This window comes from Schistocerca piceifrons, chromosome 1, assembly GCF_021461385.2.
Source record: "Schistocerca piceifrons isolate TAMUIC-IGC-003096 chromosome 1, iqSchPice1.1, whole genome shotgun sequence".
Lineage (NCBI taxonomy): Eukaryota > Metazoa > Arthropoda > Insecta > Orthoptera > Acrididae > Schistocerca > Schistocerca piceifrons.
The window spans coordinates 279446816-279473820 of record NC_060138.1 but is presented as its reverse complement, the minus strand read 5'-3'; the positions used below and the strand labels follow the sequence as shown (position 1 = coordinate 279473820).

At 41.9% G+C, this 27005-nt stretch overlaps 1 protein-coding gene across 4 annotated transcripts in view; it reads left to right on the top strand.

The window, feature by feature from the left end:
• LOC124789689 (septin-2) overlaps positions 1-27005 on the top strand; it is a 349469-nt gene that overhangs the window by 195877 nt on the left and 126587 nt on the right. The window contains exon 1 of one of the 4 annotated variants that reach the window (XM_047257133.1): positions 15946-16093. The exons of the other annotated variants lie outside the window; for them this stretch is intronic. Coding sequence (XP_047113089.1) covers positions 16031-16093 — 63 coding nt within the window. The 5' untranslated portion in view covers positions 15946-16030. Of the gene's footprint in view, positions 1-15945; positions 16094-27005 lie in introns of those variants that run through there. 4 annotated transcript variants of the gene reach the window in all.

Genomic DNA, 27005 nt, shown 5'->3' with positions numbered 1-27005 from the left:
AGATTAAGAAAAGGCAAACCTACGTTTCTAGCATTTGTAGACTTAGAGAAAGCTTTTGACAATGTTGACTGGAATACTCTCTTTCAAATTCTAAAGGTGGCAGGGGTAAAATACAGGGAGCGAAAGGCTATTTACAATTTGTACAGAAACCAGATAGCAGTTATAAGAGCCGAGGGACATGAAAGGGAAGCAGTGGTTGGGAAGGGAGTAAGACAGGGTTGTAGCCTCTCCCCGATGTTGTTCAATCTGTATACTGAGCAAGCAGTAAAGGAAGCAAAAGAAAAATTCGGAGTAGGTATTAAAATTCATGGAGAAGAAATAAAAACTTTGAGGTTCGCCGATGACATTGTAATTCTGTCAGAGACAGCAAAGGACTTGGAAGAGCAGTTGAATGGAATGGACAGTGTCTTGAAAGGAGGATATAAGATGAACATCAACAAAAGCAAAACAAGGATAATGGAATGTAGTCTAATTAAGTCGGGTGATGCTGAGGGAATTAGATTAGGAAATGAGGCACTTAAAGTGGTAAAGGAGTTTTGCTATTTGGGGAGCAAAATAACTGATGATGGTCGAAGTAGAGAGGATATAAAATGTAGGCTGGCAATGGCAAGGAAAGCGTTTCTGATGAAGAGAAATTTGTTAACATCCAGTATTGATTTAAGTGTCAGGAAGTCATTTCTGAAAGTATTCGTATGGAGTGTAGCCATGTATGGAAGTGAAACATGGACGATAAATAGTTTGGACAAGAAGAGAATAGAAGCTTTCGAAATGTGGTGCTACAGAAGAATGCAGAAGATTAGATGGGTAGATCACATAACTAATGAAGTATTGAATAGGATTGGGGAGAAGAGAAGTTTGTGGCACAACTTGACCAGAAGAAGGGATCGGTTGGTAGGACATGTTCTGAGGCATCAAGGGATCACCAATTTAGTATTGGAGGGCAGCGTGGAGGGTAAAAATCGTAGAGGGAGACCAAGAGATGAATACACTAAGCAGATTCAGAAGGCTGTAGGTTGCAGTAGGTACTGGGAGATGAAAAAGCTTGCACAGGATAGAGTAGCATGGAGAGCTGCATCAAACCAGTCTCAGGACTGAAGACCACAACAACAACGACATGTGGTAGGTCAGATGCGTTTCGCTCATTAGGATTGCACATAGTGTATATAATAATGCACGTTCCAATTCATGGTTTCATGCAACCACAAGCACTAGCACCAAAGTTACACCGAATATCACAGTTGATATTTACACTATATAAAATTCGCTTCTGAAAACGTACAAAGTAAATGAATGGGGGAAATGGCAATGGGCAATAAAAGTTGTCGCACGACACCAATTAGCCCAAAATGGCAATTGTGAGGTATGTATGTGTGTTATCGGTTAGTTTCAGCATTTTGATGGTAGGCTGCTTTCCCAGTGTGGGTGAATGGAATAACATACATCGCCGTACATGGATCACGAAAATTAGTGTCTCTATTGTTATTAGTGTAAGAATAATTCTCATTTCCGCGAACAACTTCAGCTGTTCAAACAAGGATGTTGTTTCAAAATACTAATAGTTCTTTGGAAGGTTTGGTTTTGTTTATTACTACATGATACAAAAAAGTTTGATTAAAATTAGATAGATACCTCTGGTTCGGTGATGCAGCCAAACATGATAGACAACAGGGGATAAGAATGACAGAAGTACATATGCAACAGTGCGCTGAAAATGATTATCACTTACGTAGCGATTTCATGGTTAATTTGCCTGGGAAGAGTGGCTTTGTTGTAATAATAATAATAATAATAATAATAATAATAGTTGGTGTGTGTGTGTGTGTGTGTGTGTGTGTGTGTGTGTCAGTGATGGTCTGTCTCCAGTCCTCTTTAACTGCGTACTAGAGAAAATAGTAAGAGAATGGAAACAAAAACTAAAAGAAGAGAAGCTATCACCAATCAGACTGGGAACTAAAAACAAAGATACTGAAATTCACTGTTTAGCATTTGCGGATGATTTTGCCATTCTTCTGAAAACCTAACAAATGCTGGAATACAAATCAATCTCTTAGAAGAAATAGCCAACAAAGCAGGTTTAAGAAAATCTGTAGAAAAACAAAATTTATGACAAATATAAGAAATGCTCCGGAATCCCTAGCAACAGATATTGGCCAGATAAAGAGGGTGAATAAATTTAAATATTTGGGAGAAACTATCCAAGAAAATGGCATAGAAAAATTCGCTATAGAAGAAAGAGTACATAAAATGGAGAGAGGTTATGGAATAACTAGGAATGTCTACAACAAAATGTCTGTCTAAAAATTTCAAGATACTGCAACACAGTAGTAAAACCAGAATGTCTTGATGCAAGTGAACGTTTAGTGCTGAAGTACAAATTACACAAACTTGAAATCCTAGAAATAAAAATCATTTAAAAATACTTGGACCCCCAAAAACTACAGAGGTATGGAAATTAAGAAGCAATGAAGAAATTTATCGCAACATAGAAAACATAAATGAAATACTACGAAAGAGGCGACTGCTATTTTTTGGACACTTATACAGAATAAACAGCAACAGGTTAACTAAACATTTTTTAAATATCTTTGGGACAAGAAGTCAACAATAGCCTGGATTCAAGAAGTTAGGAAAAGTTTGTAAAGAAACAGCATAAGTGAAAAAGATGCAACAGAAAGAGAGAGTTTCAAGAGGACAGTGTTAAAAATGAAAGGATTCCAAGGCAGGAGGGAGAAGAAGAAGACAGGGTCGAAATGGTCCGAGGAGAGAAAAAGGATACAAAGTGAAAAGCTGAAAGAATACTGGAGGAAAACGAAAGAACAACAAAGAAGGAAGCATTGAAATTGGTGCTTGGTCCTTAGATGACCCAAACGAAGAAAGAATAATTCCATTATTAAGATATTGTGTGGTACTAATACCATTTTCTGACACGCAATGTGGCTAAAAGTCTGCATTTCTCACATATCTAAACGGTTAAATAAGCAGCAGGTTGTGTCGATTTTATCTTTGAATTGTTCCATAATTACATGATTTGGTTCGAAGGTCAGAAAAAAGCAAGGATATATCACCACCATCTAAGATCGTCTTACTGAGGTGTTCGATCGGAACTTTCTACAAAATCTTCCAGTTCCTCGACGATAGAAATCCAATCTTAGGTCACCGAGCCATTCGAGAATCGCCGTGTGAACGCGCTCATCGTAGCACCATCTGCGATTGCTTCGAATCACTTCCTCGGTAGCCTGGACATAGTTGACTGTGGTCCATGTCGATCGCCTCCCTTCCCGATCAGCCTCACCCACGTCGTTTTGTCCTTGGTTAAATTGTATGCACCGTTCCACTGTGGCACCTGTTATCTCTACGGCAGCAGAACTGTCTCTACACAAACTCTCTGTTCTGACTACGTGACACTTTTGTTGCGCAGCAGACTTAGCGGTAAGCCCACACTTGCGAAGACAAATGTAACGTACACACTTGTGGAGACAAGTGTACCGTAGCTCTTGAAGTCCCATTGTATAAAACTATGAGGAGACTGTCACAAGGGCAACATAACAGAATTTACTAAATCTTTTTGCTTTAGCTTTTGACGCATTTGTTCTCGTGATGCACATGCAAGGCTTAAAAATGACCCATATGGTCGGAAATGGGGTGAAATGTCAATAATTTAATGTTTTAAAATTGTAATTTTTGACTAAGTTTGTACTTCCGACGAAACAGTGGCTTTAATACTTGGAAAATATAACTTAGTGGATTTGAGTATGGATCGTTAGACGGTGCATCGCATGATTCGTATCAGAATGTGATAAGGAAAAACCAAAAATACGAGTACAAATCACTCAGTAAGTCACTAAAAGTTGTTCGTGTCGAAAATGTAGTGTTTATCGGTTATATTGAGAAATCAGATATGAGTAACGGTGTATAAGCAGGAAGGGAGCTTTATCTGATATGTGTTTTTTTACAGGAAAGCAAGATAAATTAAGATACAAATCGCCCGAAAAACAGATTTCGACTCCAGGAAAACTTTGTTCAGAAGCTTTGTTGCACTAGATACGTAAAAAAGTACCGTACTGGCAAGGTGCAGTGCGGGTGCGACGGTAAGGGGGTGCAATGTCGGGCCGACACATTGAGTCACGCCGGGCCGGCTCTCCCGTGTTCGCTGCGGGTTTCCTACTCGCTACTCTTGAGTCATCGTCAGCACGAATAGCGACAGGTGAAACTGCCGGCAAAACCACTCGCTGCTTTGCTGTCACAGGACAGAAATCAGAGGTTTTGTGGACCGCAAGCAGGCTGTGCTCTTTGAAACGTACTACACTTATTAGGTCTGGCGTTTCTGAAGCTATCGGTCTTTTAAAAGTCGCTATTATTTTTGGGATACTCCGTGAACTATAGTTAGATTTTCAGTTTGTACTAATGCTTTTTGTGCGTGTGCGGGAGGCGGAGGGTGGAGGAATCTCATTAACATCGTCGTCTATGGGGCGTCCGCCCATACCAGCCATCCATATAAATGCAGGGCAGTACCTGATTGGACAGTAATAATTACGAAACATGGGACGTGCCGGCAAGACAATGTGTGTTGTTTGAATGCGCGTGGCCTAGAGTTTCATAAAATCGCCGTTAGATGTCAGTAAAAACGTCTTCCCAATTCGCAGGTAGTCAAAAGTAATATGGCGTCCGCTCAACAGAAGGCGTTTTGTATGCTGCTGTTTGCCAAGAGCTAGTGAATGATTTCGGTTCAGCGTGCTTTTCGTTGGTGTTCTGGCTTTGATCTGCCCGCACCTGAAACATTTGGTCTTTGGTACTGAGCGCGAAAGACACTCACCTAAAGTGAACGTTTTTTGTGCCATTTCTCGTGAAAAAGAGTACGATCCCTTCTTTTTTGAGTAAAACACAGCTATTGGAATGAGATATCTCCAAATGCTGCAAAGTTGGCATTTTCCAGAACTTGAGGAGGAGGACTCCGATGACTTCATTTTCCAACAGGATGAAGTTCCACCACACTGACACAACGAACATCGTTTTCTCAATGACACTGCTCAACGCTAGATAGGGCGCACGGGGCCCTGAGACACAGCACTGCATGCTTGACCTTCAGTACAGCTAGACATCACTCCATGCTATTTTTTCTTATCAGGATATGTGAAAGAAAGTGTGTTCATCTCCACGTTACCTAGTGACACAGAAGAACAAATAACAACCGCCATAACTGTCAAGTTTATGACGAATTTAGCTCTCGTCTAGATGTAGTTCATGTTGCTGCTTATGGTGGACATACAGAGCATTTCTAATTGCATAGCTAAAACTTTGATTTTTTTGAGTATTTGCAATGTATCCCATGTTTGTGGTATGTTTTTATCAATAAATATGGAGTTTTGAAATCAGGTAATTATTTTTAAAAACCATGTATTTGTTTCATACGAATGTTGTTGACTCTTTCTGCGGCAAATCTATACATGTGGGTGGTACATGACTTGTCGAAGTTAACTTATTAATGGAGATTAAGAACCGGTTTGTGCAGTTGTTGTTTCTTTACTTGAGATATCATAAATGTGCAGTGTTAAAACGAGACAAATGAAAGGAATGTCCAAAATAAGAAATTTCTCTCATGTGACTAGAAGTCACAGCTAAATTAGACGGGCGCTAAGGACTACACTGTTGAGCGCCCATAACACCATATCCATCCATCCATCCATCCATCCATCCATCCAGCTAAATTAGAGAAACTTCAAACATCTAGATGAGTTAAAAAATGTGCGCAGGGCATATAACTACGAGGCAGAGTCAATTATTAGCCGCAATTTATTTATATTTTTGTTCATTTTGGTAGTACTGCCGTTTTACGTTGATGACCCATGCTTTATTTGTTGTTATATCTTTGCTATTTTCAAGCTGCTAGGTTAGTTTCGTTATCACTGCCGTGCTGTTAATCCTGGCTGCTCCGCTGTCTATTTGCCCTAAAGAAGAGCAGCGTTCAGTGATCCATTTTTTGTGGTCGAAGGCGTATCAGGGGCCGAAATTTATCGAAGACTTTCGGCACAGTACGGGAACAGTGTTTTGCCACAACGGAGTGTCTACGAATGGATTGAAAAATTCCGAAATGGTCGCAGAAGAGTTACGCACGATGTAGGAGCCGGACGACCGTTTACCGCCACAAATGAACAAACCATTGAGCGTTCACGCGAAATGATTCTCTTAGAAAGACGATTAACTGTTGACGAAGTGGCACATCGTCCACTAATTAGGCACGGTTCTGCCTACGAAATGATCCACAGCAGACTTGGGTTTCATAAATGTTGTGCAAGATGGGTCCCAAAACAACTCAGTTTCATAAACAAACGCGCTTGGATATCTGCAAAAAAACGTTGGATCGCTATTGTAACGAAGGGGACAGCTTCTCAGACAGAATCATTGCTGGTGACGAAACATGGATCCATCATTACGAGCCGGAGAGTAAATGGTAGAGTATGGAATGGAAACATCCAAATTCGCCGTGCAAGAAAAAGTTCAAGACCCAACGGTCCGCAGGAAAACTGATGCTTACGGTTTTTTGGGACGCACAAGGTCCAGTACTGGAACATTATGGGGAAAGAGGCACAATAGACAGTGTACGTTACAGTGAGATGCTCACTGCCAGGCTAAAGCCTGCAATTGGAAGCAAACGCCGAGGGTTGCTGTCAGAAGGTAGTGTGTTGTTGCACGACAATGCCCGTCCGCATACTGCTGCCCACACTGCTGAAACGCACCAGAAACTCAAATTTGAAGTACTGCATCATCCTCCATATAGTCCCGATCTCGCCCCTTTTGACCCCTTTTGACTATCACTTATTTGGTCCACTCAAACAGGCATTAAGGGGCCGTCGATTTGCCTCGGACGTAGCAGTGAGAGAAGCGGTCCATTCTTGGCTCGCAGCTCAATCGAGAACCTTCTTTTATGAGGGCATCAGGAAGCTTGTACAACGATGGACCAGGTGCGCTGAAACGCAAGGAGACTTTGTCGAAAAATGATGTTCTTGTAAGTTCTCTATATGATTACAATAAAATTTTATAACTTCTTTGCGGATAATTGACTTACCCTCGTATAATAAGCAGTCCTCTCTACCACTGTATCACGTCACAATGTTAGACTTGAAGTATCCTTTAACTCCCAAAAGTTAAGAGCCAGTTCGTTGCATCTACTTCGGTAGCACCACCTACGAATATTTTTTGTATCGGTCGTGCACATAGTTTTTTGCTGTTGACAAGTCAGCACGAAATGGTGTAACACTTTGAATTGGTATGATACCTAATCAAATGCGTCAGACTAATCCTTAGATTACTGTCAGTGAGGAGCCTTATATTCCCAATTATAGATCCAAACTAACACTGCGAAACAATTACAGTGTTGTGTAATTCGTACATGGCACTCACTATAGTCAAGGAGAAAAAGAGGGCGGAAAATAAAAAAAAAAGCCTGTGGACAAAACAATCTTGTGTTTATATGCTTGCGACATGCCACCTTAATTTTACTAGAGTTTGGACAGTTATGCTGAACGAGCATCGTTTATCTTGCACTGAAGTCCTTCCCCTACAATGTGCTGTATGAAGTAAGACATTTTCTGGAAACTCTGTTTGGTGACTTTAGGAGAAGATCGTTCGACGTGGTCCGCATAACAGTTGTAACGTCTCCATCTTATCAGTAGCGTACAGATCCTGATAATTGGATACGAAATTAATAGTGTAATAAATATCTGTAAAATAAGCAAAAAATTATCAGATCAATATTCAGAGTTTGGGAGGGTTCGCATCACATCCATTTATGGACGTCGTGCAAAAGTCTGTAAATTGAGATAGAGGCGGACAGGATGAGGACCTTAGAAACCCAAACGGACTGTGGTGGTTGGGTGACCTATACTGGATGAAATGGCATCGAGAAACTTAGACACACTTTGATTTACACTTTTTTTGACAGTGCTTAGGCGCTATTACCACTACCCGTGCAAACGTTCTCTTAATTGAAGCCCATGAACTGTAGTTATATATTACGAGTTGATTGCTGCTGGTGGATGAATTTCTACTTAAAAGAATGTCAAATAATTTTTTTGCGTTCTAGACTGGAAGCCCTCTATTTAGTTTACCAAATTGAAAAGAAGTGAATATCCCTGACAAGTAAAAGGCATTGTAGCCACGCGGGATTACCCGAGTGGTCTAGGGCGCTGCAGTCATGGACTGTGCGGCTGGTCCCGGCGGAGATTCGAGTCCTCCCTCGGGCATGGGTGTGTGTGTTTGTCCTTAGGATAATTTAGGTTAAGTAGTGTGTAAGCTTAGGGACTGATGACCTTAGCAGTTAAGTCCCATAAGATTTCACACACATTTAAAAATTTTTGAAATGCATTGTAAATGCAGCCGTGCAGTTCTGATTTCAAAGGACGAGATGTGTACGTATTGATTTTGATGCCGCTATCAACCTTTATTTAGATGTTAAGATCCATGCAAAGGACGGAGTTTTTTTGTGTCTTTAACATCGACAAACTGGGGGAAACCATGAACTACGAATCATAACTCATAGGGGACAGGTATTTCCAGTTAAGAATCATCTTTTCATTTCATTGTGTGGGTGGTTACTGAATAGGGATCTTGAAGAGCAAGTAAAGCGTGTACGAAACCTCTTTCCCCGATTTCAAAATTTATTTTTGACTGAGAGTTGAAACCAGTGTGAATGGCAGTTCAACTAAAGAACTTTAAAAAACATGAAAATGCATGAATCTGTCTCCAAGTCAGCACGCCTTGCAAGTGTGGCTCATGTTACCGATATACAGATTCGGTGCCTACAACAGCCAAAACAGAAGGGGACTGATGCAAAGTCAGTGTATACCCATTGTTTCATTCCATCGGAAACGGTCCAACCGGTTATATCATATTCCAGAAACCAAGTTTCGCGAATATTTTCGGTCACCTGTAAGCAGCCGTTTCTAGCTGTTTTGCTTTGTTGATGTGGTTCGTTCAGGTTTCGCTTATTACCGTCGTTGTATCTTTCTTATAAGGGGGACTGCGGCTACTCGTCGCCACCGATTTCGCCCAGATTTATGGTAGAGGCGGGGTTCGGCCAGAAATAAAAGGGACAAGTGGGAGCTCCAGATGGCAAAGCTATACTAAAAAAGAACAGCATTTGTCGCGCCAGCCGGGGAAGATATTAGCGATTTATGTTCGCGTAGTTTTCAGGCAGCAGTTGGCACAGCGGAAAGAGTACCGAACGGTAATCCGAGGATCGAGGGATCCAGTCCCTATACGGAAACTTTTTCTGTTTTTGCGTCACTTACAGTGAAAAGGAACTGTATTTATTAATATTTTCATAATAAGCATTATAAGGAAAGGATAACAAAATCTATGATTGCAAATCATGCCATTTATGGCATGCTATTTATGTTTGTTATGTTCCTGTTAAACAATCTTTGCTATTGTTGTGGCATAGTCTTTGCTTCTGCGCAGTATGATACATTCTTAGTTGAAGTGTGGTAGGTGATGGTCTTATTCAGTAGTACTTTGTTGATTGATTGTTTCTATTAGATGAAGAAAGATTTAATTTAAAGGACAGCAATGATAAATACGATTTATATACTGGAAGGTGAAAAGAATGCAAATTTTGATTAATGACATTATTTGTGAAGAGTAGTAGTTTCAGGTAAGGCTGGAGCACTACGCAGATGGGAATGACTGTCAGCTAGTTAACTTGCTCTGAGCTCAGAGAAAGACTACGTCACTTCCCTGAGTCATGCATTAAGATGTCAACTGATTAAGCTGTTTGGGTTTATAGATAAACTCTCTGTTAACATTGTACCCTTTTTAAATTATTGTTCACTTTAAGTATAGTACTGTTCAGACCAATGTTATATGCGAAGATCACGAGAAATTTTACTGTTTGAATATAAACTTCATTCTAAAATCGTTGTCGTGGAATGTCTTTTCATAGGAATACCTTATCCCACTGTTTAAAGAAGGTTTATCATTATGCATAACCACAGTGCACCATGTGGTAAGCAACAGGTTGAACATTGTTTGTAAATTTTACTTAAAAATAGAAATCTTGCTTACCCGCTTCCTGCTTGCTGTTTGTTGTTTTGCTTTCGAGAAATCTGCAACAATGTTATGAAGACGCGAGATAAGCAGGAATTTTGATTAGGGCCAGATAATTGTTTTACTCCAGTTGCGCTTTTAATACAAGAAGTTACTGTTTAATGTAACCAGTTACAGTTCAGTTCAAATTAGGTTCTGTTCAGTCAAAGGTTAGCATACAAGTTTAAGTTGGATAACAGTTTGAGTGTACGTAGTTTTGGTAATACGTAGACGTTATATAGTGTGGGAGGCAAAGTTGGGCTAAATTTAATATAGAAACGTATAGTGGGGAGGGTACAAATTTCCAACAAAGGATTGTACTTACCAGCGTCCAAGAGCATTCAGCAAATATTATCTCATGACGGGATTGTAATTACGGTGTATAGGATTTTTAGCCGTTGGTTCCATTTTTTAAATATTTACTGGCCTTTGAAAAGTTCCCATGCAGCCATCTCAGTAGTGCAATGTCAGTTATGAAGATGCGAGCGCAGGGACAACGCAACATCCTGTCCCCGAGCGGAGAAAATGTGCTGTTTATACTACCAGGAATCGAACCCAAGCCCTTTCACATACAAGGGAAACTCACCATCGCCGCCACCCCCACTCCCTCCCCCGTAGTTTTAGGGGTACAGAGGTAAGATGCCCAGTGGATAGACCGTCAAAAACCGAACGCAGATCAAGGGATGAAATAAGGGAGAAGGTGTACTGAACTGAGAAAAAAGAGCAAAATAGAAACAGTGAACGGTCCAGGTTCAATACATGCAGTTTTGAGCGCAGGCGAACAGCAGTGGCGTCCGGTCACTGAAATGTTTGTTCTCTTTCTGTAATCTTGGTAGTTGTCACACCGTACATTGGTTATAGAATATGAGTCATGTTGTAAGAATACGTTGTCGTCGCAAGTAAGTGTGATGTCAACTGATTAAGCTGGCCGAAAACCACATAGACGTCTTACAGAAATGAAAGCAACAAATAAACCGGTATGAAATACGTCACTGAAAACGAATTCAAAAGTTAAAACATCCAAAACGGAACGGAACTTCAAAAACGTTAAAAACATACGTTACGTTTTGATAGTTCACAGAGAAAGTGTGTGATTGTGAAACTGTTGCGGCCATTTGTTGCAGCTTATGTGACAAACTATTATGTTTTCATCATTTTAGTGGGAGTGATCACATTCACATTCATACGAACACCAAAATCGGGCAAGGAGGCATATTTCACTCACTCACCAGGTGTCCAAATTAGGTGAGTCGGTAAGATTTTCCTGTCATATGACACACGTATTGTCACCTATGCCATGTATGACACATCAGACATGTTTTCCGGTGGAGGATTCGGTTGACTTGTCGCCCTATCTTCAAACATTTGCGGTTCCCATTCGAAATCCACTTTCTTTCGGCTGCTAATAAAAAATGGTTCAAATGGCTCTGAGCACTATGGGACTCAACATCTGAAGTCATCAGTTCCCTAGACTTAGAACTACTTAAACTTAAGGACATCAGACACATCCATGCCCGAGGCAGGATTCGAACCTGCGACCGTAGCAGCAGCGCGTTTCCGGACTGGAGTGCCTAGAACCGCTCGTCCACCACGGCCGGCGGGCTGCTAATAGAGTATTTGTGGAGTATCATCTGTCATTATAGGTCTCTTCGTTAAATCTCGTTGCTAATGGACGTTACACCACTACGCAGACACAAGTTTGAATACAGCAAACAGCGTAAATAATAATAATAATAATAGGACGAGGGAGGTTTGAACACGGCTCGCCCGCTTGGAAGACCGACACTGTTACCACTTTTTTTTATCTCATTTTGTTCGTAATTGATCGTTACATTTGTTCGGGACCGACGTCCTATGACACTTCTTGAGGTTCAGCGTTGATCCATTAACTCGGTTTTTTTGTTACAGAGGGCAGCTAACCCTTTTTTATTTTTTTAATCTCATTTTCTTCGATATTGTTCGTTGCATTTGTTCGGTGCGGATGTCCCATGACATGCGTTCAAGTTCAGTGTTGAGCCGTTGACTCAGTTTTTTATTGCAGACGGCAGCTAATCCTCTGGCCGAACACGCTGAGCTACCGTGCCCGCTGCAATTAACCACGACGCCGATCTTCATTCAGTTTGCTCTGTTTTGTACTTTTTGTCCTTGGACCGTTCACTCTTTCTATTTTCCTTTTTTTTCACAGTTCGGTACACCTTTTTCCCGTTTTCAAGCTTGATCTGTGTTCGGTTTTTTATAGGCTATCCACTGGGCCCTCTTAGCACAAAATCGGAGGGGGGTACGATGGGGAGTTTCCCTTGTTTGCGGAGGCGGCTGCAAACGAACATTAGGTTTCCGGCGGAGGTAAAATCGACCGTTGGCGACAACGCTAGGTACAGCAACGGAGCAAATTCGCTTGCTAGCTGAGAAACGGGAATTTTTCGAGAATATTTCGAGAATAGAGTCAGAATATTGTTTTTCTGCAGAAAGTTTAAAATAACCATATAAATGTGATAGTGCGGCTAGGTGCCAAGAAAATATCGTCGTCCTCTGTTTTTACGGTGAATATTATCGCAACACATGAAAATCATGAACTGTAAAACAATAAAGGTATCTAATGTTATATACGAAATTTTCGTGTACGCCTTACAATCCCTTCTCGGAAATTTATTTGCAGCCTCAAATTTTCCTTCGGCTTCCCTTTTCATGCCTTTTATGAAAATATTAATAATTGCAATATACTGAGCTCTGTTTCAGTTTATTGCATTGTAAGTAACGTAAAACTGAGACTAAAAAAATGAGATTCCCGTGTAGGTATACGGAACACACGACCCTCGGATTAGTGTTCTGTACTCTTTGCTCTGCAGCATCCGCTGCCTGGAAACTACATTAACATAAATGTCTCAAGCCTTGCCCGACCCACGCCAAAATGTTATTTTTTCTACCCATTTGGCCATGTGGACCTCCCGCTTCTGTCATTTTCATTTCTGGTCAGCCCCAGCATAGACGATAAATTTGGACGAATCCGGTGATGGCGAGTAGGCCTGGTCACCTTTTTAGTTCTGTTATGAGGTGTAAAAAAATACGTATACAAAATTTTAGAAAAGGAAAATGTTCTATATCGCGTGGCGACATGATAGAATCCACAAACAGCTCGGAAACTAACGCGGAGTACCACGATGCATGGCGCGCGCGATAAACAGTGTGTCAACCTAACCGGAGGGGAGTGTGTCTAAAGCACGTTCTGGAACAAACACGGAAGTAAGACAGCGCGAAAGAATTCAGGACACAATTGCAAGCGAGCCCAGGCCGAGCAAACAAGAATCCGAGGTAGGCTAGTACGCGACTGACTCGTTAAGTCCACCTGGCTGAACCAGGGAAGTTAGGACGCCGATGCACTGCCCAAAGTATGCGGCAGTCAATCCGCTTCCGGTGCACCGGTGAAGTGGCGAACAACTCAGACTCGAACCTCGAATAACTGCTCGTCAGATAAGCATGAGTCTGAAAGTTTCTTCGCGTGACAAATGTCACAGACACCGTTTCCCTGCAATGAGGTCATCAGGGTTCTGACGCTGGTGATGTCAGAGACGGTGTTCAAACTCCCGTGTGACAAATATTGTTTGAGATGTTGCTGAAAAGTTGTTCGTTTACATTAAATCACGACTGGCATTTGCCTGCTAATAATTGACTAACGCGTCGAAAACAACAAGATGTATCAACGGGAAAGGCCAACCATCTCTTCTGCTTTGTCAATAAGTGCCTCCTACGCCAAATGCCTTCCCCGCAAATATAAAAAGAAATCCATAGGACAACATTTCCAGGAATGTGTGTAAAACAGTATTTATGACACCACAGTTTGAACACGGTCTCTGAACAACGTGCTTGTGATATTTTTGTCGTATAAAAAAGGTTATTTTTGTGTCCTCCAAGTACGATTATCGGGCGATTGTATACATAATTTTTTACATCCTGTATAATTTGACAATCAGTTTTCTCGTAATATTTATTAAACCACAGCCTTTTGCACACTGAGCAGTCGCATCTAAATTCGTTATAGATGAACGTAGGTTCGACGTACATATTACCACAAATCCATTTGCCTTCCGTGATTTGTCTCTTATTGATCGTGGATGTTTTTCTTTTATTTGTCGTGGATGTTTTTCCACTGTCGCTTAAAATCTCGCATGTTCCACGTGTCAGTGTGACTTCAGTTAAAGTCCAGATTGTTTCGTTTGGAGTTGATAGCAGGGCTGTAGTCTGTTCAAAATTCTTCCTTTTACGATAACCTTGCCACTCCTCAGATGACACTGCAAACTATTTTGCTATAACTTGAACTGTACACACGTGACTAGTATCTTGTTCATCTTTATTGTATTCGTTAGAAGTCTTTATATTGTATTAAATATGATAGGGTATTTAAACACTAAAATACCACATTTAAAGTGCCTGCTGGATCATTTGTAGCTAATACTAATTCTCTATCTTCCTCAGTTCCATTTTTAACCACTGTCTCGGCAAACTCCACTTGACTTGTATTACTTTCATTATCTATATGCTTTGGTTCTACTGACTGACGTACATTCACCTTCCCTCTGTAGTTAACTTGACACTTCTTCACCATCTCCTGTCTACCATCTTGAATATTCGTTATCAAAACAGTTGTTTCCTCCTTAAGATCCCTTCAAACACAGTCACCAACTTTAGCTCATGTTCTTGTGCTCAGTACTGCTGATACTTGATCATGGGCCCTGGGCTGAACTCCCAGATGGAGATTTTCTCCACTCAGGACTGTGTGTGTGTGTGTGTGTGTGTGTGTGTGTGTGTGTGTGTGTGTGTGTGTGTGTGTGTGCTCAGTTCTTCTCATCATTTCGTCATCACCGAGGCAAAATTCACAGAAATTGTGTCAAAGAAAAGAACTTGCACCATGCATCTGAACTCCCCAGAAGGGGACTCCTGGGTAACGTGAAGCCATTGGTGTCAGAGGACGCGGATTTTTGGTACAGCGTCCTTTCGGTTTATGCAGTAAGCAGAGGTGGTATCACATGCAAGTGAGAGCTACAGCATGACCCTGTAGTTAGACTTTTTGGTAATGTACAGTAGAATTTAGTGGAATGGTGTTCCAGCTAGGGGAAGCTGTTGACAGAGTAGAACTGCCGCGAGCATATTAGACAACCCAGTTGAACTGTCTGGAATTGCAAGGCTTGATTCATTATTTGGAGCATTAACGTGAAAGAATGTACTGGAATTGTACTGTTTCGTCTCGTCGGTGAAGAGGTCATTGGAGACGAATCACTGAAATGGATTAGACAATGAATGTGGAAGTAAATTCGTCGTTTATTCCTCAAAGGAGAAGTCGTAGCATCCGCCTTCGATGCAGGAAACTGGAAAAACCTAACTCGGAATGACAGGTCAGAATTCAAGCTCCCACGCTTCCTGAATGTATGTTCTGAGTCTTAACCAGTGCTCAGCTCACTCGGTAATTACCGGAGGTGCTCTAGGAATTTTACGATGTTCAGGAGACAGCCGGACGGTCTATTTAAAACCAGACTTCACCAGCGCACAACACATGACGTAAGTTATGATTCATGGTGCTGCAGGCGTCACACGCAGGGGGGTGGTCATTAGGAGGCGATCCGACAGTGTGTGAGCAAGCTGAAGACTCAGCACTCTTCCTCGTTAGCTTTCGGGCATACAGTTCCACAGAATTAAAGAGAGAGAGAGGTTTGACAGGAAGTACACAGGAATGCTCGCTGCGATAATAGATGGCAACATGACGGTGCGTTGTCAGCGCAGTGGGTCGCGCTAGGCGGGGACGCGCAGAGGCCACAGTAGTGGTGTACGATACAGAGCGCAAACAGCAGTGTCCGGCCGGGGGGCGGAGCAGCGCGGCCGCGATAACGCGGATGTGGCTGGTCGGCTAGCGCGGCACAGCCAGTGCCACTGCGGGCCTGCTGTCCTGTCCTGTCCCGCCATGGACTCGTACCAGCTGGAGCGCAGGCTGCGCCGGCCCGTCGTCCTCGCCTACAAGAAGCGGGTAAGTCGCAGCACAACCGTCGGCGCCGTTCCTGTCGCAGCTCGAGCGTTTCGCTCGTGGCTTGAAGCTGGCTGGCAGTGGGTCAGCAGCAGATCTCTTATACTGGAGGCGCACGGTTCAGTTCCTCACCTTTCTTAGGGATAGCTGTTATCACAGAAACAATCGGTTTTTGCTTACACCCGTTTTTTCATATCCAGTGTAACCTGACTGATAAAACCGCTTAAAATTAATAGTTTCTGAAACAAGCGATTATCGGTTTTTTGTGGCTATTATTTCCAACTGCGTAGACATCGCACAAACATTGAAAAATTCAGTGTTTCCCCTCAAACCTTTGCATTATACGTTTTAAGAGACAGAGTCAAAATATCAAATGAAATAGGTAAAAAAAATAGTCCTTCTACTGGTCACTGCTTTTCTCGAAAAGTAATCAGGAGTTGATTAATGCAAAAAAGTTCACCAGTATTCTGCTACTGGTTATAATCTATTAAATATCTGTTAAAAAGTCACGTGGTAATCGAGGATCCACCATTATTTGGGCATTACGAATAGTCAGTGCTAAGGGTGAAATCTGGTTTAAATTCTGTTTTTCGTATTAAGTTGTCAGATTCTAAGGGCTACAACGATATAAAGCCTTATTATGTAGATACAGGCAGCAGATCAGGTAATTTCTATTTTTATTACAATCTATGAATGAATGGTTAAGTTTCTGACTCATTATTGTTGCCGTAACTTTGTCTTTTATCATTTCAAGGAAATGACATACAAATAATAAGCTTTTGTGTAAAACTTGTCGCGTTCTTTTTCTTTATTTGTTACGAATGAGAAAGCTCTTTTTTAGTCATATATATATATATATATATATATATATATATATATATATATATATATATATATATATATATATATATCCCTTACATTTCAACGGGAATTAGAATACAGTTGATTTTGTGCCGTCAAACCTAAAATGCTGTTTCAAAAATTCAAATGAACAATTTAGAGAGTGGGCAAAATATAACATTTACCAGGGACAATTACATGACAATAGTTAAAATTACAATAACGAATCAATTCATTGGCCAATATTTATTGCCCAGTCTGTTCATATATACTCATTATATAATGTGTTGATCTGTAAGTTGACTCTTTTCATCAGGATCAATACTACAACCTTGTTAATTTTTTTAAGTGTTACCTAAAACCAAAAATTTTAGCGACACTGCTACGGCAAATTGATACATCAGTTTTATACCCATTTATTAGTAAAAAAGAAAAATATTACGGCAGAGACCAAAGAAATACCGAAAAATACCGGTTATTCACAACTAAAATATCGGTATTGGTTTTAACCAGTCGGTTTTTAGCATCCCTACTGGTCCCTTGAGCAAGACCATGACAGATTCCTCCCCCCCTTTCTTCCTTGCTTCGCCAGACTAAGCTAATGATGCGTCTCTAATGGTTCAGAGGTCGACGGGACTTGAATTCTAACTTTCCTGAGGGGTTCAAAAAGTCTGCCAAATTTAGGCTCGAACGCACTTTTGCATTTTGCGAAGAGAAATACTGAATTTTTGCCCAAAAAATTACTTTGTTTGAGTTGTGGCCCAGTGTGAGCTTCTACAACGCTATACGAGAACCGACCATCCCTTACTGCCGACACTTTACTAAGGTAGTTCATCTACATTGCTAAACAGCTCTTTCGGAACTCAGCAGCCATTGCAGGTTGCCTATCAAACGGCTTCTAGGAACAAAAAATTTTGTTTTCAATATTTCGCCCAATTTTTCATCGAATTTTTAAATTTAAAATGTTGTTATGAACTACTCATAAAGGTGTATAATCCAGTAAGACAAGAATTACAGTTAGATACGGTGTATATGTGCTGATGCGGAGTAACTCACCTCGCACAAATACCCGGACTATATTCATCCACTATTTTAGAATGAGAGCACTTAGCGACTTAAAACAAACTTCAGGTATAGTGTCAAACCTTTCCTAAGCTTTTTCGCGCTCACATGCTTAACCATAGAACACTGAAGGGGGAAAATGATACATTGCTACTAAACCATCGGAAAGTGTACCACCCAACAGTTCATTCAGAGGAAGTCATAATTTATGGGTATATGATAGGGTATGCATTAGTTAATTACAAATGTTAGATTTTCAGTGGTATGTTACATTCCAAATTAAGCACAAAATGTCCTGTTGTATGTTCTACTGCAGTGATAAATTTTGGGACGGTTTAGTAATCTAGGGGTAAAGTCCAATATGTAACGTTTGAAGCTTTCTAATGCGTGGGAGTTAGACTATTCAAGCAATCGGCAGGTTTGTTGGTTGTTAAGAAATGCTCTTGCATCCAGTTTCCAGGGCACTGGCTGGCACTCCGCTTTTTTTTTAAAAACGAAATTTTCGGTCTGTCCTCGTAAATATAGAAAAAGCCGTAATGAACTAGCGATCCAGCTAGCTACTTCAAGGAGTTTCCTGCTGACAACTTCAAAGTAGCACCAAGGTAAACCGCTAATTTCTATTGCGCAAGCTAAATTTGTCGCTAATTTCTATCTTTATTCATGTAGAAGATACAGAGTTGTAAAATTGGTGTAATCGCCTTGAGACACGCTTTATATCTGATGAAATTTTCTGCCGTCATAATTCCAACCAAGGAACTGCTAATCAAAAATCAAATCCCACCGCACAACTATGAAGTGGTGACTAAGATGGCAAATTGATTGTTTTGCACCGGAATAGGATGTCGGACAATTGAAACTTCGACTTGCTCTACACGGTGTGTCCGCATGACGCAGATGCTGGAGCACTGATCATGCAAGGCAGAGATGCCTCTTCTCGCCCTATTTCAACAGTGTAATCGTTCAAGAAAGATAATCTGAGTACACACGCAGCTATAGAATCAGAAATTCTGGAGTTTCTGTATTTGACTGATACGTAGGATCAGAAACTCTGCTAGCAAACATTCATCAATTGTAAGGGTAGTTTGCTGTGCGGTTTTGCATTGGATCACACAGTCTTCAGCGGCTCTTCACCAAATAATTGAGATTCATTCGGTTTGTTACTATCTACTGTTGTAGGAATGTGTGCTGTTTACGAACAAAATATATCCATGGAGTCGTGAAGTGCCAGTTGGACACTTTTTACATATTTTAGGGGCAACCTGATGAACGTTTTGAGAAATGATAGTGAATACTGTGGTGTTCTATCCCGTGACTAACTGGGCCAGTATGTGTAGCATCTTGGGTCGTGCTAACAGTCTAATTTACTGGACGCACATGGACCTGTTACTACGCTTATTGCAGACACTGAAACTAAAGCTAATTTCGTATGATAATAAAGCATGTGCTACAGGCCATGAAGCGTCACTGTCCACCTGTTATCTTCATTATGGCAGATATGTTTCATATATGCGTTAAACAAACAGTTTTTTTACAGTAACCTGGAATACACTTTCCTGAGTTTTGTTAATTTTTTCACGTAATGTGTGTTTCAAATTTTAGTATTCTATTCTGAGCAAGTCATATTACAGTATCAGATCGTAATCAATGTTTAGATGGTTTAATTTTGATAGTGAAATTCCTCTGTGAAGTCTCCAGAGACATAACTAGTCCAAACCAACAGATTACTCGCTAATTGCCATTGGATCCCATGGGATTTGTATATCGATACACACTGAAGAACCAAAGAAACCGGTACACCTTCCTAATATCGTGTAGGGCTCCCGCTAACACGCAGAAGTGCCGCAAAACGACGTGACATGGACTCGACTAATGTCTGAAGTATCTGGAGGGAATTGACACCATGAATCCTGCAGGACTGTCGATATGTCCTTAAGAGTACGAGGGCTGGAGATCTCTTCTGAACAGCACGTTGCAAGGCATCCCAGATAAGCTCAATAATGTTTACGTCTGAGGATCTGTTGGTCAGCAGAAATGTTTAAACTCAGAAGAGCGTTCCTGGACCCACTCTGTAGCAATTGTGGACGCGTGGCGTGTCACATTGTCATGCTGGAATTGCCCAAGTCCGTCGGAATGAACAATGGACATGAATGGATGCAGGTGATCAGACAGGATGCTTACGTACGTGTCACCTGTCAGCGTCATATCCAGACATACCACGGGTCCCATCTCATTCCAACTGCAAACGCCCCACACCGTTACAGAGCCTCCACCAGCTTGAACAGCCCCCTGCTAACATACAGGGTCCGTGGATCCATGAGGTTGTTTCCATACCCATACCCATACACGTCCATCCTCTCGATTAAATTTGAAACGAGACTCGTCCGACAGGCAACGTTTTTCCAGTCACCAACAGTCCAATGTCGGTGTTGGAGTGGCCTCAGAGAGGAGTAAAGCTTCGTATAGCGCAGTCAAGGGTACACGAGTGGGCCTTCGGCTCCGAGAGCCCAATCGATGATATTTCGTTGAATGGTTCGTACGCTGACACTTGTTGATGGCCCAACACTGAAATCTGCAGCAGTTTGTGGAGGGGTTGTACTTCTGTCACGTGGAAAGATTCTCTTCAGTCGTTGTTTGACTCGTTCTTGCAGGAACTTTTTCTGGCCGCAGCGATGTCGGAGATTTGATGTTTTACCAGATTCCCGGATTCCTGATATTCACGGTATAATGGCCGTACGGGAAAATCCCCATTTCATCGCTACCTTAGACATGCTATGTCCCATCGCTCGTGCGCCGACTGTAACACCACGTTCAAACTCGCTTAAATCTTGATAACCTGCCATTGTAGCAACAGTTACCGAATTAACAACTGCGCTAGACATTTGTTGTCTTATATAGGCTTTGCTGACCGCAGCGCCGTATTCTGCCTGTTAACATATCTCTGTATTTGAATACACATGCCTATACAGTATCTTTGGTGCTTCAGTGTACATGAGTATACTACATCTTGGACGATATCTGAAAATTTGTAGCTTATGTCGACCCGGTAAATGTGGAAGGGAAATGTAGACATATCAGATGGATTAGCTATAGCGTTCGTTACACGACAGAGTCCAATTTTACGTGGGCTTTATTAAGACAGGGAATTTGTAATGACGGTCTTCTGCGAACCAGTTCTGAGGATAGGAGATCAACCTTTCCTTGCACTTTGATCAGACCTTCCCACCCTCTCATATTTTGCCATTATTCCTTTGTGGGAGTTTCCTTCTTCTTACGAGAAAGCAAGTTCGGGATGGCTATGTCGAATAAAATGACAAGAGGTGGTCAACAGGAGGGCAGTTTAGAGATGTCTCATCTCATGCCTGTCTGCAGAGTTATGTTAGATAATCAAGTAAATTTTGCGTGAGGAATTAAAATGGCAAACTATGATTCGTTAGATCCAGGTAAAACTGTCATAGTCCTCCTGGAAGTGCCTTCCTCCGAACTCTGCGCAGACTAACCGAGCCAGCTACTGAGCATCCTACAGCTTTAACGTGCCTTTCGCAACACGGTACAGCTTGGCATTTTTCATATTAACAAATCGCAGATGGATGCGAAAGAACCGGTAGCAGAAAAAAAGTGACAGCCATCAAGAAACACTGTGCGTTAGATAACCGTCATATCTATGCAGGACAATTGTTATGAGCACAATCAATCGAGACACTGTCGTGCTAAATTCAGTGGAGCTTGGATTAGTTCTGTCTCATCACCTAAGGTCCATATTGTTGCCGAGAACAACCTCAGGACACTACCAGAATAGTTCCCTCAGTCATACTATGGTCATTTGCTTTCCTCTTCCTACCTCAACTGAGTTTGATATACGAAATTTCCCAGAAAACAATTTAAGCAAGAGAGCTGTTGTGAACTTGGGAAACTTGCTATGAAGGTATGAGATATTTATGATGTGCATAGTAAATCTACGATAAGTCATCACGAGAAGGACTCAGCTATTGCGATATTGTGATGTTGCGAAGATTTCACTTCAATCTGGATTCCAGTGAGCGATCCAGACCGGCTTCATTTTACAATAAGAAGAAGACTATACTGAAGCGTTCAGTTCTGAAGGAAGGAGGTGGTGTTGTGTACACTACTCAGCCATCAAGATTTAAGTTTTCCGTGGCTGTTGTAAATCATTTCCAGGGTAGTCGCTGGGAAAGGCAAATGGTCAGTCCCCTTGATACATCCTTATCGTATCATAGCTTGTACTCAGTCTTTAATGAACTACACGTGGACGAAACGTCAGTTTCTGATGTTCCTCCTTCCTTCCGTTCGGATTTGTAGAACAACAGACATCTCCATCATGACTGAAATATATATTTGTATCCAAACAGGTCCAGTGTTTGAAAGTTTCCCTTTTTAGGGTGCCGCACCTCAGTCGGTACAAACGGAATCCTTAGAGGATCAATTTGCTGTCTTTCATATTGTTAAAAAGCACTTTTCCAAGGAATGCGTAGGCGTATCGAGCTGACTCTTACATACAACGTCTACGGTTTCTTCTAAAAACAATGCAATCAAAAGACGGCAAGTCACATGTATTGATACTTGCAAAATTAATGCTCGAAACCTGTAGGGTTATTGCCATTGAGCTAGAATCATGAGATTTGCCAAGAAGCAAGGCTTAACAGTACAACCAAAGGAAAAAGCACGAAAATTGTGAGTTTATATCATACGAAAAAATATATCGTTTGTCATTTGTTATTCGACTTCAGAACTAAAATTACAACATTCTTGAAAATCTTCGAATTTGCGGAACCGGTATCTTGCAAGTATCAGTATCGATAACAGGCAGAAATAGTTGAGTTCTCGATTCTCGTGATGGATGAACTGTATATATACATTATTAAGTTTGTACAGAATCCTCAGTACTACTCTCAACTGGCCAATTTTATTTATTTTTTTTAAATTTGTTGGCTTTTGTAATGTTTCCATACAGCCTTCTCAACACCGGAAATGTTTTGACAGTCCAGAGTATACATTAGTGTAAGTCGTATGCTGGTACGAAGGCACAAAGGCTTAAGAAAGGACAGATTCTGACATAAAATAAAATTTTACGTCTACAGTAGATTCGTACGTTGCTCTTAGCTATAAACGAAACCAACAAAAGGGCAAAATATCTGAGCCGTATAGTTGCGGACCAAGGTCGCTCTTCAGTTTTATTATCTATGGATGAAGAAGCTGCAGGCGAGTGGCACCTGTGTGGTTTCTGACAAGTGGCGTCGTGCTTTGCACGGCCAGGCTGTTCTACATTAAGCAGGCGCTCGGAAAATGCTTTGTACTGCTCTGTTGTATACTACACAGCTGACGATTATAATTAGCTACACCATGACGGAGGCAGGCAGCAGACGTCAAACTGGCACAAAGTGTACTTCATACATGTTTGAGTATTTCAACGATTAGCGTTTCAGTGCAGCCACACGAAGTAGGTTTGGAGTAACGCAACGTACAGTCAGCATGTAAAGAAAGATTATACATCTGGTTTCTCATTCAGAAATCGCGTTTGAATGTTGTTTGTCTGTGAGAAGATCGTGTTGTTCCTCGTGTGCAGGGGGAGAGGCGTCTATCAGGACGTGCATGAATTAGTAAGTGGCAGAATCGTGGTTAGTGGAAACTGTGGTTATCGTCCCTGATTTTCGCGTCAGTCGGGATCCCTGTCATGGGAGATAGAAATTGATAGGTTCAGGAGGACCCTATTCAGTACCACGCAGGCTCTCAAAGATCCGACGTGACTAGCGTCCGAGAGTAGGGATATATTACTCAAAATGTTCATGTGTGTGTGTGAATTCCTAAGGGACCAAACTGCTGGGGTCGTCGGTCGCTAGACTTACACGCTACTTAGACTAACTAAAAACAGCAAACACACCCATGCCCGAGGGAGGACTCGAACCTCCGGCGGGAGGGGCCAAGCAATCCGTGAGATGGCGCCTCTAACCGCGCGGCCACTCCGCGTGGTATATATTGCTCACTTGGCCGTGTAGAGTACTTACGTGTCTCGAATGTGGAAATGGGCTCGTTTGTAGCAAGACTGACAGTAAGGCGATCACTGTTACGGCTTCCCCCCGATGAGGCGGCAGAGGGGCAACTTCGATAGTGGTGAGCCTGCGTTACGCTGGGCACAGGAGGAGCACCAGGAGGGGCATCGCAACGGACGTACTCGTTTGTGAAGCCTCTGAAGAGAAAGGGCCGTTGTAGGCTGCATTCGTCATAGTCATGTGGTTCCTGTACTTGAAGTGATGATGTGGGCTGCTGTTGACTACGCACGCGGTCATTTCTGGTTCGTATAGCCGGTAATCTAGTTATATTTCGAACATGTTAAGCCCAGTGACGGTGCTCCATCTTTGAGGAGGTTTTGTAAGGAAGCGAGTGAGTATGCCGGGAACGAAATTTCTGGCTACAGCGCGTTATCTGTACTCATACATTGGTTAGTCATCGTGCAAGCGCTGGCTCCACAGTAAGAACGTGAAAAGAAAGTCAATATGGGAGTGACGGTAGTGTACTCAACGCCGGACGAGTCATGTGTCACACTTCTAAACCACGGAAATTAATGAGAGAATCGAGTAATATGTATACAGCATTGCAAAACACTGTGTTATTTCTCTGCTGGATTGCACCCCGTAACTGTCTTTCAGTGTTCCGCATGTTTGAAATTTGGTTCAAAGATTCGTCTATAGTGGAGCAAAAACGTGGCGTCCTGCGACATCACCCTCGGGCTTGGCAACGCTTTAAACAGCAAGGTGTCGACACGTGCGAAAAAAAGCCTACGGTTCTGAAGTTCATGTGAGGTGTAAGCAGGGTTAATGATGTCACATTGGCACCAAATCTCACCACAATTCTGCCCAACGCCATCGTCGACGTGTCGCACGGTTGGAATGTCGCCACACCCCGTCCTACCCACATTTCAGCCCTTCTTTTGACGCCTTTGCAGTGGAGGTGTCTGAAGTTCATGTGAGGTGTAAGCAGGGTTAATGATGTCACATTGGCACCAAATCTCACCACAATTCTGCCCAACGCCATCGTCGACGTGCCGCACGGTTGGAAGGTCGCCACACCCCGTCCTACCCGCACTTTAGCCCTTCTTTTGACGCCTTTGCAGTGGAGGTGAGAATCGCTACACTTAGCGCTGAAGAAAACATTTCAGGCGCACCATCGCTCACGTCGACAGAAAAAGCCCTTAGGAGGTGGCACAAAGGGCGTAAATGAAACCTTGGGACGACGATTCCCACACATTTCGCTGTTGAAAACGACAGTTCGTAGTCGGATAGGCAACAGGACGACGTTCTTGACAACATTCGACAATGCTGGCGACGCCCGGACCATTCAACGCTACTCTAAGGACATCGTGGCACTGCAATACCATTGAACATGATCTGATTCATTTGGAGTGTAAATCATCGGAAACAGCAAAGGATGTCTGTACTTTTCCATTCCTCCCGTTTCGCTTCCTCCTGTGGCGTAATCACAGAGAAATGCAACATTGACATGAGCGTGAATAAAACGGCAAAGTGTTCTTGTAAGAGCGCCCAGTTCGGTAACACCCTCGTTGCCACACACGCACCTTTGTTGAGCACGTCAGAAACGTAGCTGTCACAGACTTCGACACTCATTCAGCTGAATGGTGGCTCGCGATTGCTCTACTGCCTAAGGGCAGGTGACCCAATCTAAGGTGTGTCGAAGCGGCAGTCTCAAGCCTCACATCATGTTTGACTAAATAGCCAGTACATATTTAACGGCACACATCGCTTTCATATGCGTGTGCAGAACAAATACAGTCCAATAGTGCACTATTGGATTATACTTGCGATACATTAGCACATGACAGCGATATGTGGTTTTTCATTTGTACTGGCTATTTAGTCAAACTTGATGTGAAGCTTGAAACTTTTCATAAGTGCTTGAAAAATACTAACAATCGAAATCAGCGAATAAGACGGACAATAAATATACAACAGCCTGCTTGAACCTTGTTTTCTTTCTTAAAACAAACTAAGGCTGTGGAACCCCCACAAGAACCAAATTCTTGAATAGATTTATTAAAACTGAACTGTTTTTTGTGAAATGCGTTGTGGCATGTTGCGTCATTTCGGTGATGCTATTAATCTGTTGTCCTGTTCCGGAAAAAGAAACAAATTTCATAGGATACCTGATATGCTGCTAAGCACCTTGGTAACGTTATAGTAAGAAAAACTCTCCCTCTCCCCTCATCAGGAAAAATTACTACCTGGAAACTAATTATCAGTTATTATTTTAATGTTAAAGTGACAAAAATAAGGTTTATTTAATAATGAAAAGTGAAGGAAATACTTTTTCCTCGATATAACACAAAAGATGTACTTTAATCCAATAAATAATTTTTAGAAATTTCTAAGTCTTTCTTTAAATTTGAGGCAACTTATCAGAGTGAAGAATATTGTGTAATGAAGTCATCGAACTGAAAAAAACTTAACATGGACATTATTGAAGGCACCGGAGCTGGTAGAAGGTATCGCAGTGTCTAATCAGCTGCGATTCCTGTGAACTGCAATCAGAACGGCCGGCAAATGTGCCAGGTTGAGTGAGTGAGTGAGAGAGAGAGAGAGAGAGAGAGAGAGAGAGGAGAACAACGTTTCAGACTGCCTAAAACGCCTTGCAGCTGATTCAAAGACAAAGAAAAGAGGTAGTGCTGTGCTGGGTACTGGATCACGTCGGGACATGGGGTAATGATGCAGCCGACGAAAACGTGTAGAGGCGGCGTTGTGATTGGATGCACTCTTATCATCTCATAGTCGGACAGAAGGATCAGGCAACATTGCGAAGACGAGTGATTGGATGTAGTAAACAACGAACTAATACGAATTTTAAAGTTTCCCAGTGAATTGAATGTTCAGACAAATTCAGCCTTGCAGCCAGTCGTCGTTCAGTACCTTCGACGATATTACTGCTGGACGCCTACCATTCATCCTCAGGTGAGCCATTGAAGACGTTGTTAGTATTCTGCGCATGG